This window comes from Entelurus aequoreus, linkage group LG12, assembly GCF_033978785.1.
Source record: "Entelurus aequoreus isolate RoL-2023_Sb linkage group LG12, RoL_Eaeq_v1.1, whole genome shotgun sequence".
NCBI classification, from domain to species: domain Eukaryota; kingdom Metazoa; phylum Chordata; class Actinopteri; order Syngnathiformes; family Syngnathidae; genus Entelurus; species Entelurus aequoreus.
Window position 1 is genome coordinate 19,424,506 of NC_084742.1, and position 12,497 is coordinate 19,437,002.

General features: G+C 37.9%; 1 protein-coding gene across 1 annotated transcript in view; it reads right to left on the minus strand.

Moving 5' to 3' along the window:
- LOC133661666 (disintegrin and metalloproteinase domain-containing protein 33-like) overlaps nucleotides 1-12,497 on the minus strand; it is a 143,603-nt gene that overhangs the window by 45,453 nt on the left and 85,653 nt on the right. Inside the window, exon 4 of the mRNA XM_062065047.1 lies at nucleotides 3,087-3,168. Coding sequence (XP_061921031.1) covers nucleotides 3,087-3,168 — 82 coding nt within the window. The remainder of the gene's footprint in view (nucleotides 1-3,086; nucleotides 3,169-12,497) is intronic.

Here is a 12,497-nt window from a genome sequence, read left to right on the forward strand (position 1 = left end):
TCACGAGGAAAGCATACAAACTCCACACAGAAAGGCTGTGAGCCCGGTAATGGAACCCAGGCTTTTCTCACTGTGAGGAATGAGGGCTAACCACCGTGCTGCCTGTTGGTGATAACCGCTGTGCTGACCGTATGTAGCATCTTCATTTTAAAATGGTAATGTTTACATTTGAAAACGTCTTTGTTTATTTTGGGTCTTGCATAACTACACAAACACTCAGGTTAGGTGGTATTTTATATTTTTCTACATTTGTTTTACTGTTGAGTAAACATTTTAAATATTTTCTATGTTCATCTTATTATTATTATTATGTTATGTTTGCTTCATATGTTAACTACAAAATGAACTAATCTGTAGTTTCTATAGTTTTAGTACAGACAGTTTAAAACTAGCAGATTAAAAACAATATAAAAAAATTGTGATATTTAGTATCAGATGATAGGAAAACAATTGTTGTGATATATACACACACACACATATATATATATACACACATATATATATATATATATATATACACTACCGTTCAAAAGTTTGGGGTCACATTGAAATGTCCTTATTTTTGAAGGAAAAGCACTGCACTTTTCAATGAAGATAACTTTAAACTAGTCTTAACTTTAAAGAAATACACTCTATACATTGCTAATGTGGTAAATGACTATTCTAGCTGCAAATGTCTGGTTTTTGGTGCAATATCTACATAGGTGTATAGAGGCCCATTTCCAGCAACTATCATTCCAGTGTTCTAATGGTACAATGTGTTTGCTCATTGGCTCAGAAGGCTAATTGATGATTAGAAAACCCTTGTGCAATCATGTTCACACATCTGAAAACAGTTTAGCTCGTTACAGAAGCTACAAAACTGACGTTCCTTTGAGCAGATTGAGTTTGTGGAGCATCACATTTGTGAGGTCAATTAAACGCTCAAAATGGCCTGAAAAAGAGAACTTTCATCTGAAACTCGACAGTCTATTCTTGTTCTTAGAAATCAAGGCTATTCCACAAAATTGTTTGGGTGACCCCAAACTTTTCAACGGTAGTGTATATATATATATATATATATATATATATATATATATATATATATATATATATATTTTTTTTTTTTGCACAAGAGTGTTCACTCTGTTCATTTTATTTCGCTATTGAACAAATACACCCTTGTGAGGGTAGATCAATACACAGATTGAACCCTGTTGTTTTTGTTATAGAGACAAAGAAAACAAACACATACGTACATGGCAATTTGTCGACGCCACAAAATGTATCAAGTTCATTGCATTCATCCTTCAATTAATTGATTGTCAGCCTAGGCCTAGTCACAATAAACCTACTATAAAACCTATTGACTCTTTATAGCTTTGTGTCACACCGCGGTGAGGGAAGTTCTGTTTTGGGGTTGTCTGGCGAACTTCCTGTTTTATGTTGGAAAGTCTAACCCTCCTCTCAATTCAGGCCACTTGCCCTTCCTCCTGTGTCACTGGTCTGATGTCTTTCCTGATTGCCTGATTGTGCCCCCCCCTGTGTCACCCTCCCTCATGTGTATATAGCCCTCGTCTTCCCCTGTCTTGTTGCCAGAGTATATCGTCTCACCGTGTACCGCCAGCCGCCTTCCACAGTTTTGTCAAAGTCGCTAAGTATTGCCTTGCTTTGTTCCTTGATTTCTTTGTACCTTCTGAAGAAGAGTGATTTTGATTTGCTAACATTTTTGGTCAGTTTTTGTTTGAGCTAATTTCATAGTGCTCTGCCTTCTTTTTTCCCTCCTCTTGGAGCGCTTTAATTTGCAGTTTTCTTAGCTCTTTACAGTGTAGTTTCTGTTTATAGCCTTTTGTCTCTTCCACTTGGTGAGCGATTTTCTTTTGGTGTAGCTAATCATAGATTTTTGTTTTTTGTTATTAGATAGTGTAAATTTTGCTATCGCCATTTATCCTCCCTCGGGAGTGATTTTGTGTTCATTGTTTTGCGCCCTGTGCTACGTTTCTTTTGATGGTTACTCTCGTGTATCAAGTCTAAAGTTTATAGCCATTTGTGTTATGATCCGCTGCCCGGATCATGTTCTATTTGGTTTTTGGACTCCCTTAGTTCTGTTTCAGCACCCCTGTTTTGTGTCTCCTTGGTTACCATGGGTGCTGATTGGTTGCAGCTGCCTCTGATTAGTGTCTGGGATGCTCACCTGCTGCCAGGCACTAATCATAGTGCTATTTATTCCCGTTTCTTTCCACACTCAGTCCGGCTTCCTAATTTGCTTCACGCAACAGTTGACGGCGGTTTTGATTCCTGCTCTTTACATACTAGCTTCCACGCTAGGTTATTTTGTTATGATAGCTTCCACGCTAAGCTCCTTTTTGTTTGCTAGTTCCCACGCTAGCCCCCTTAGCTTTTGCCTTCCGTGCTATGAGCACGCTTTTGTTTGTTACCGCCTGATTTATTGGTAAATAAATAATTTCCTACCTGCACGCTGTGTCCGGAGTCCGTCTGTATCTTGGGAAAACGACCCCCGCTGCACCATGCGCCCAGATTGTCACAATTTGTTTATTCACTCTGTCTAAAGAGAGTTCTTAAACTGCTGAATAAAAGCCTGCGTCAATCGTTCCCCGTCTGCAACTGAGTCCTCATTCTTGCCAAGACTTAACACTTTGTAAGGGAGTAAACTTACAGAATCATCAAATATCAATTTTTTCCCCAAAATATGTGATGTTTTATCATTCTACTATTGCAAATAAAAATACAGCATTGTGCTAATTTTTTCTACATTTGTTCTATTGTTGAGTAAACATTTTAAATATTTTCTATGTTCATCTTTTTTGACTTGTTATGTTTGCTTCATATGTTAACTAAATAATGAACTAATCTCTAGTTTCTATAGTTTTAGTACAGATGGTTTAAAACTGGCAGATTAAAAACAATATAAAAAATTATATGTAATATCGGATGATAGGAAAAAAACGATTGTGATATATAATTTTTGTAAGGGGGTAAACTTACGGAATCATCAAATACCTATTTTTCCCCAAAATATGTGTTATCATTCTATTGCAAGTAAAAAATACAGCATTGTGCAACATTTGCATTTGCTTTGTACTTACAGTGTAATTGTGATTGGTCACAGTCACTGGCTTTCCATCGTCTGTGTAGTAGGTTTCTGTGAAGTCTGCACCCAAAAGCTCACTGGGTAAAAAAAGCGAAAAAAAAAAGCAGTTATGAGTGATTATGATTTAATTTATTTGAAGCCAACACAGGCGCTGCAAATGTCAAAACACAGGCTTCAAACACAGCAGAATGCATGCAGTTTTGTAGCAATGCTGACATGTTAGTCACATGTTAGTGACTAACAAGAAAGCATCAAAACATTCTTTTGTCTGTGAGAATGCACACCGTGTTGAATAGGAATACCATCAGGCCGGTTCATTCATAATGACACACAGTCACATGCTGAATATTAAATAAAGCCTCTCTGTGCAAGCAGTCATTAAGGAGAAAACACATCCATCTATAACCATCAAAGGCTGTGTGCATTAGCACCAGTCAATTCTAATCGCTACAGATTACACCTAGCTGGTTTTAATTAAAGTCAGCAATAAGAAGGAGTGCTATAGCATTCTTATCGAGAGGTTAGAGTGAGGAAAGCAAAAAAAAAGGCTTAATTAAATTGGTTTTATTTTATCCAGCCAAAAGCAACAAAGAGGGTTGAGGCATGTTTTTCCTGTAGCAACATCGAATCATCACTTTTCTTGTCCACATAAAAAAACAACATATAATGTTCACAGGCAGGCCTCTGGGGAAAAAAGAGGCAGAAAATCAATGGCTTGGCTGCAGTTAATGTAATTATGTAGAATTCCCGGCCTTCTCTCAGTGACATCTGGAAAAACAGAACAAGCAGATGCGCTCCAACGATCGACAACAATTACACACAGCAGAGCAGACGCACGAGTGGTGTCACAAAAACAATGTTCCTATATATTAGTGTTCCTATACTGAATGCTCGCTGTCATCGATCATTGTGCTTGCTGTTAAATTTCACTTCAAAATACTTCCTGACTAGCCTTTGGATAAAACTCAATGAATCAATCAATCAATGTTTATTTATATAGCCCGTACCTAATTTAGAGCAAATGACCTGCATTTAAGTAAACCATTTGAATTATTTTCCTGTGAGACATTCTAAAAATAAAATTGAAATTGTGGTCGTATACTGCAGTATTTTTTTTAAGTTAATTTGAGTTATGGAAGCGAGTAATAACCTGATTAATCATGGTTCATATAAATGGAAAAATTGTGATTAATCTGATAGAAAAATATCATTTGACAGCACTAATATAGATATAACGTAATATTAACAGTGTAGCAATGTGAGCAAAACTAGAAAAAAAACAAGGACTTTTTTATAATAGAATAGACGAGAAGTGAAAAATATCGATCATAGCATGCTAGTATCCATACATCTTGTAGCCATCTGTACATTCAGTACCTCACCAGCCATGTGCCTCACCGTATGTCCCACGTGTGTTGCTGCACATACTGTATTTTAAATCACAAAAAAACCTACATAAAAAGCCTTAAACCCATCAGAAATCAACCTGCTAGATAAGATAAATCATGAAATAACATAATAATTAACACTGTAAAAATATGATTTTGGTATAAATTCAGCTTTCGCCTTTTAAGAAAAGTAATGATTTCTTTAAATTCTAGGAAAGCTTACTTTTAAACAGTTTTTTTAAGTCGTTGAGTCTGTTTGGTTATTACTTTGTCTCCAGAGAATAGAGAAGGTGGATGTCTATGGAAGTAGAATTGTCTCACATCAACTTATATATATCAATATGATATTAATACATATGCATTTATTAATAAATATACAAATACAAATGTGATATACAAATAAATAAATAATTTGTATAAATAAACGCGTATTTGTAAATACATTTTTGAGATTTTTAAATATATATAAATAACATTTATAAATATAAAAATGTGACATACAAATAAATCAAGAATTTGTATAAATAAACGTGTATTTGTAAAATATATTTTTGAGATTTGAATATAAATATGCTTGATTTTGTAATTGTATTTGTATTGAATTTGCATAGGTGGATCGTTTTTTTGCTTTTGTGTCGATGAGACATTCCTACCACAAACCAGATGCACAAATAAATGTGACCTACACACTCCCCTGAACAACCAGCAGAGGGCACTGCAGCCAGAGCGGTCTGGGTCACAGAGCATTATATGCGTTATATGCAAAATGCCCAGAGTTCTCTGCCCAAAAACAATCCACGTCTTTACAGAGAGAACGCACAATGGGCCTGAGCTAGCTAACGTTAGTGTTGTATTAGCTAATGCTAATTCATCCAGTTAATCTGAAGGACCGTGCTAGCTGCTTATTTTATTGTATCAATGCCGTTTAATGACCTTGTCCCGATGTACAGTAGATACTGATCTCTTATCAGTGCAATCTGTCAAATCATCCCAAAAGTCATGACGTAATATGACCCTCCCTAGTGTGCCTATGATTGGCTCGCCAGTGTGTTACCATGTCTGTGACCTAGACCACTTTGGCTGCAGTGCCCTCTGCTGGTTGTTCAGGGGAGTGTGTAGGTCACATTTATTTGTGCATCTGGTTTGTGGTAGGACTGTCTCATCGACACAAAAGCAAAAAAGCGATCCACATATGCAAATTCAATACAAATACAATTACAAAATCAAGCACATTTATATTTAAATCTCAAAAATATATTTACAGATACACGTTTATTCATACAAATTCTTGATTTATTTGTATGTCACATTTTTATATTTACACATTTTATTTGTATATATTTTCAAATCTCAAAAATATATTTACAAATACGCGTTTATTTATACAAATTATTTATTTATTTGTATATCACATTTGTATTTGTATATTTATTAATATATGCATATGTATTCATATCATATAGATATATATAAGTTGAAGCGAGACATTTCTACTTCCATAGATGTCTGGCTAAATATTCTGGCCTTCAGGAGGGTGAAGCCAAATGAAAGACGCCCTGCAGGACCACAGATTGCTCACGGCCCATCTCACTGTCTCAGACCCTGAAGGTCACACTGTGAGCGAAGAAGCCTGCTTGTCTTTAGGGAGACAATAAACTCTAAACTCAAATAAACTCTCATAGTGTGCATGAAGTCAGCTACAGTACTTCCTGAACTTGACAGGAAGCACTTAGGCACAACAGGCCAAACAGCCGTTGCTCTCTGTCTTCAACTTCCTCCCCTCTTCATTCCATTTCCTGTATCTTTCTAGCCCGCAACAGACTATTTATTTAATGCTGCTCAATCCCTCCCAGACCCGCCTATACTCCACAATTTCTTTCTTTTCTCAGCGCTGTTGACTCTGAGCTGCCAGTCATCATCTCAGCTATCATCCAGAGCAGGAAGAGACTCTGATAAGAACAAAGCTCTTATTTGATTTCAATCACAGCCGAGTTCAAACAAACTGTCAATATGTCGAAATAAGACAGACTTATGCGTCTCCGGAGGTTATCCAGACTTTTGCAGGACTCCAAACTCCCACCTTGTTGTGTTGGGTGCCAAAACATGAAGCTGAAGACAGCACATTATCTAGGACATGCCTCATCAGTGATGTTTTGTAGAATAGGATTCAATCTGCCTGTTGGCGTTCACTTCCTCACACACAGAACACCCTCTTGTTGAATGAGCATGGATAAGATATTTGCCAAATAGAGACACTGTGTACTGTATATTACCTCTACTACGGAAACTTAGATTTTTGATGAGCGGAAACCAATTTTGGAGGATGCAGAAAGTTGTATGTAACACTGAAAGATACACCTTGTTATGTCATTAATTTCAATGAAGTAGGTGTGTATTCGGAAACAAAATCGGCGTCACCAGGTACTGTTTCGTTTTATTTTTGAGCGTTGAATCTCAATGTTATCGCTGTATAATGTCCAATTTTGACCTTGCGTGACTCTCACTATTGCTCCACATAAAGATGTTTTATGACATATCCATCACATTTTTGGAACAAATTGGTCATACTAACATTGGTGTTGTTTTCATTAAACGGGACATACGACAAATTTTGTATTTTCTTCTGGATACTTGTGTTTCATCAAATAATAAGGTTCATGCATTTGGGCGTGAGCTTGCACACAGTTTTGGATGCCTCTGTTGGCGGAGTTTTGCAGTCTGGCTACGTTGTGACATCACAACGAGGAGAACGTTCTTATTTGGACATTAACTCAAGCTCTCTGGCGTGGTCCGCTGACGTATCGGTCACCTATGCACGTATAACATTTTTTGCCATCATCGCTTGTGTTAGGCTTAAATATTTTGTTAAATATTCTTTGGTTAAATTCAGTTAAAACTACTTTTGTATCAAACATGCTCATGCTGTGTATCATAACCGCTTTTATTGAAACAATGGGAACTGAATTCATTGAAATCGATTATTTTCTTAGCACCACGACTTTGTGAAAAAATATGTGATCTGGCCTTGCCAATTAATGCCTTTCAAAGCTGATCACCTCTGAATGATACGTAATTTATTTTTGGTCACTCGACTAACAGAGGTGGTTAACAGCTTAGTAATATAATCACCTCCATTGTGGCAAATAAACTACATCTCTCAGAAGCTTGAGTATCACTGGAGGACAAGGTTAAACATGTTTTACACAGTACGAGCAAGCCAAGAGAAGACAAGCTAATCGCTAAGCTAGCTTGAAACAACACAAGAAATAAGTTTTTAAAGAGGTCAAACTTTTTTTTCTTCATGTTTACAAATTCAAACCCTTTGAGGCACTCGTGATTAAGAGCTATATAAATACAATTTTATTGACCTATTGAATATTAGTCAAGCGCCCCCTTAGCCCTGGGAGAGAAAAAGTCCTGGCGCTGTCCCTGACACCAAAGCATATCCAATACATATTATCTATTATAGACCAAAAGGAAAGATTCAAAATGTAGACTATAATTAACAATATTTATCGTATTTTGGTCATTTTCTGCATTATCGGAACTTCTTTCCTAGCGCATTATTTCCGTTTCCATAGCAGCGCTCTTCCAACTGTGTGTTGTAATCATGTCAGACTTGGTAACAGACAATGAAGATGACTATTTTTGGACAAATGAGGATTCACAACCTTATCTTTTTGAACCTGAATATACGGAATACAAACTGCAGCTTATCGAAGTGAGCAGGAAGAGAGGGTGAAACGTTGGAGCAGACGGAAGTCGAGAGAGTGAAGTCGGCATGTGGAACTTTGGAGCCAAACTATGCAAACATACAGTATGGCGTGCTTACCAAAAGTCAACTTGAAAAAACTTCCCCAGTCAGCTGGACCAAACAGACAACTGTCCATCGAGTGAGTCATTTTAATATTGATCATGATACAAGCAGCACACCATACAACTACATAAACTGTCAAGCTAGCTGTGTACAAACAAAACGTGAAATGTGGGCTAATACTTTACAGATGATTTTTCCTGTACATAATACAGATTGGTGTGCTATCGCATGTGTTGTGCATTACAAACTCAAAAGTGATTCATCTGCTGACACAAAAGCTAGCTTATCTCTTTCCGTAGCTCACTTACGGCTAATGCCTTAGCATGCTGTCCCGAGACGGTTTCTTACTACGCTAGAAAGAGAGCTCCTCAGTGTTTGCTCTTACAATAACAATGTCACTACAGCTTTGTTATTATACAGGTTACGGAACATAAATTAATTATTGTTGCCGGTTTTTGGATGCATTTTTTAAAGTGATTTAGCGGGAGAATGGATTGCTCCCATTCGCTGCATTGCCATCCACCAACAACGATCCGATTTTTACAAAGTAGAATGCAAAAAAAAACAACTAACAAGAGACTTCTTGTCTCTTATTAGGAATGTGAACAATATCTAAAATTCCCCAAAAAGTGCAGCTCCCCTTTAAGTGCTAAGTATACACAGGAAAAACAGCTTCATACTTTATGTCTACATTGTATTCAAAAGTGGGAGGATCTCGCCAGCTGGCACAACACAGTTGAGTGACTGCATCAGTTGCAACTACAAAAGAGTAAACGCATTCTCACACTAGGCCTGCGTGCAAACTGAGCATTCAAGCCACAGCCCGTTTACTTGTTCCATCACTAAAACGTTATCTCCCTGACTTTGTGGATTGTTTCCAGTCTGGGGTCGGATTATTCTTTTCAATTTTGTCACGGGTGACAGAGCGTGCCATGGGTTTGACTTTTGGATGATCTTGAGACTTGATTCATAGTTTGTTTCTATTATGAATTGTGTCAGTTATCATTTTTAACTCGCAAGGAGCAATTGCTACGTTGCGCGCAGAAGGCTGGACCTTCGGAGGCACCTCTGAAGGATGCGTCACCCGTTGCTAAATGGGACAGTCTAGCCTGCGGAGGATACTTACAATTGAAAGTGTATTCGTTGCCGGTGCCGGTGCTTGTATTTGCCGCCATCGTCAAAAAGATCCGGATTGAACAAAGGCGCGCAAAGCATCTTGGGATATGGGAGGCCACAAAGGATAGTTGCGGTACATCCTCCGAATACAGGGAAAAGGAGGGCGCAATCGTCGGCTGCATTTGGAGGAGCCTTCAAATATGAATGAATTGGGACAGCCTTCGCACAGCGTTGTGATGTAAGCGGCCTTCAAATTCACCCTTCGAAGGATGTAGACCCTGAATTGGGACACAGCTTGTATGTGCGAACGCGTGCAGGACTTGGGCATGATTTCCCTTCCCTCTGCTGGCTCTCTTAGTTTTTTATTAATTTATGAGAGCACGTTCGTAAACTGAGGACCACCTGTATATTACATATTATTATATTATACAATTTATATAACGTGTTGGTTATCCAATAATCTCCAAGTCTTTGTGGATTTGTGTGCACACAGTCAATCTAAATTACGGAACCATTAACTTGTGTCCACAGTCAGATGAAACACTATTCCCCTCTTTCAGCATGATTGGAAGAGATCTTTGAGAGGCCAGCACAATTCATGCACACTTGCCTGATTTACTAAAGGTTTACGTGGAGTAAAACTCATGCAAACTTGATAGCACACGCAAAGCTAATCTACTAATACTAAATGTGTGCAAAGTGGATTGCGTCTATTAAGTGAGCAGAATAAGGCGTGCGATCCATTTTGCGTCTCTCTTCATTAATATGCAAAATATATATGGACAGACAAGAATTCTCCGTTCAAGGAGTTTGTGTCAACATTTTGGACGGTCAGAAATAATGATAAATAAATAAAATATAAAAAATATAAATATAAAAAAAAAAAAAATTATACATGTTGTCTAATCAGCAACATTATTTTATAATGTTATTCTAGTGGGTAGAGTGTCCGCCCTGAGATCGGTAGTTCAAACCCCAGCCGAGTCATACCAAAGACTATAAAAATAGGACCCATCACCTCCCTGCTTGGCACTCAGCATCAAGGGTTGGAATTGGGGGTTAAATCACCAAAAATGATTCCCGGGTGCGGCACCGCTGCTGCCCACTGCTCCCCTCACCTCCCAGGGGGTGAACAAGGGGATGGGTCAAATGCAGAGGACAAATTTCACCACACCTAGTGTGTGTGTGACAATCATTGGTACTTTACTTATCGCTGTTAAAGGACTTAAAGTAACAGTACAGTGGAAAAAGTAGTTGACTTTATATGCTTAATTGTGTTTCATTGTATCCATTAAACCATAACCAATTGTATTTACAATCCGCTGAGTATGTGAAAATACCGTCTTAACATCACAAAATGCCACAAATTCACCCATTTTGAAAATTCCGCTCCAAACGTCTTTGGTCATTTCCTTAGATTGACGTTACTGGAGTAACACTTCTGCACTCTGACCATAGTATCAGATCAGTCATACTGGAAATACGCAAACATTAGACAGAGATGTGCCGTCTATCATTCACAGTCCTTAAATAAGACATGAACACGTTTTCCTTTTTTATGCATCCTAAGTCCTAAATAAATAAATACATTATAAGTCAGCCAACAATGTACTGTAGTCAATGGAGGCTCTCTATTTCGTCCATAAAAACCTTCTAAATAACCATCTAAAACCCGCCAACAATGCTCTATTTACATACAGTATCATGCCTGAAGATAAACCAAATATTAGCGATGTTATTATAAACGCTAACGCAGACAAACAATTTTTAGCGGCGGATTGACAGCACACAGCTAAGTCGCCTTCTGCTGCTTTACTGTGAGCTGGCTGCGATGTCCTGCTGCTCCCGCATCATCGCGTCTCAGCTCGTCAAAATTATTGTAGATTATAAATCATGCCTCTCATCTGGATATTAGGAAAATTTTGCCATAAATCTAGAAGTTGTTCATCTGTGACATTCAATGTATACCCGGATGGGGACAAGCACACACAACCTCAGACAGTGTCTGCAGGGAGACGTTTACTTGTTAACCCTTCGTGTGCATCCGGATTAATTATTCATATATACTACTACATGATGCTTAGTGTTTCACTAAAGCTGGATCTGTTTAGCAGAGCTTCGAAAACGTGTAGCTCATCTTCCTTATATTTGGGATCAAAGATATAAGGTTCTGGATCTTATTGTTGGTGATCAAGGGACGTGTAGTTCCCACCTCTACGTCACGTGATGACGCATCTGGCTAGCTCATTATCTCTCAAAATGGCTCGGGAATCTCTGTGAGATTGATACTAATTTGATCATATCTATTTACTCACAAACTGTGTAAGTCTTTCGCCATCATAAATCAGATATATATGATAATAGCTTCAATATAGAGGCAACTTGTTTTTCCACTGTACTTGTACTTTGAGGGGCTGATTAAAATAAATTCAATTGATGCATTTTGGTGTCTTTTACTTTTTCCCCGCAGATATATATATTATTTTAAAAAAATTATATTAAAAAACTTCTTAAGTTTTTGCGTCTTGTGTGTAGTAAGCATCATAGCACCTGACTGATGGTTAGAGCGGATCTGACTCCGGGGCGGGTCCGCCTTCGGGCCACCCAATTCGCCCCGGAGTCAGCTGCGCTCTGCGCATGCACCACGCTGTTGTTGCTGGGCCGCTTTTTACTCTCATTGAAAATTCCTGTTACAAGAGCACCTCTGCAGTAAAACTGCATCAACTTCACAACACACCTGTGCATGAAAAGTGCTTCATAAATAAATTAATTATTGTTGATTAATTGATTGCTACGGCACTTACAGTATAGCCATGCCTAAATTAAAGGGCCTTTACAAAAACAACAATTGCACATAAACATTATGTAATAAGCAATAAAAGAAAGGCATTAAACATTTCACATTGAATCAGTTACAGCTACATGACTGACCTTCTTTTAAATACGAAAAGTTAATATCTAAAATGACCCAGTCTGAGTTTCGGACTCATGGAGTTCCACAGGTTTGAGCCATGGACAGAAAAGCCTTAGTGTCCTTAGATTCCTTCCAAGGGCTTGGAATTGTAGCTAACAAAATAAATAGTTG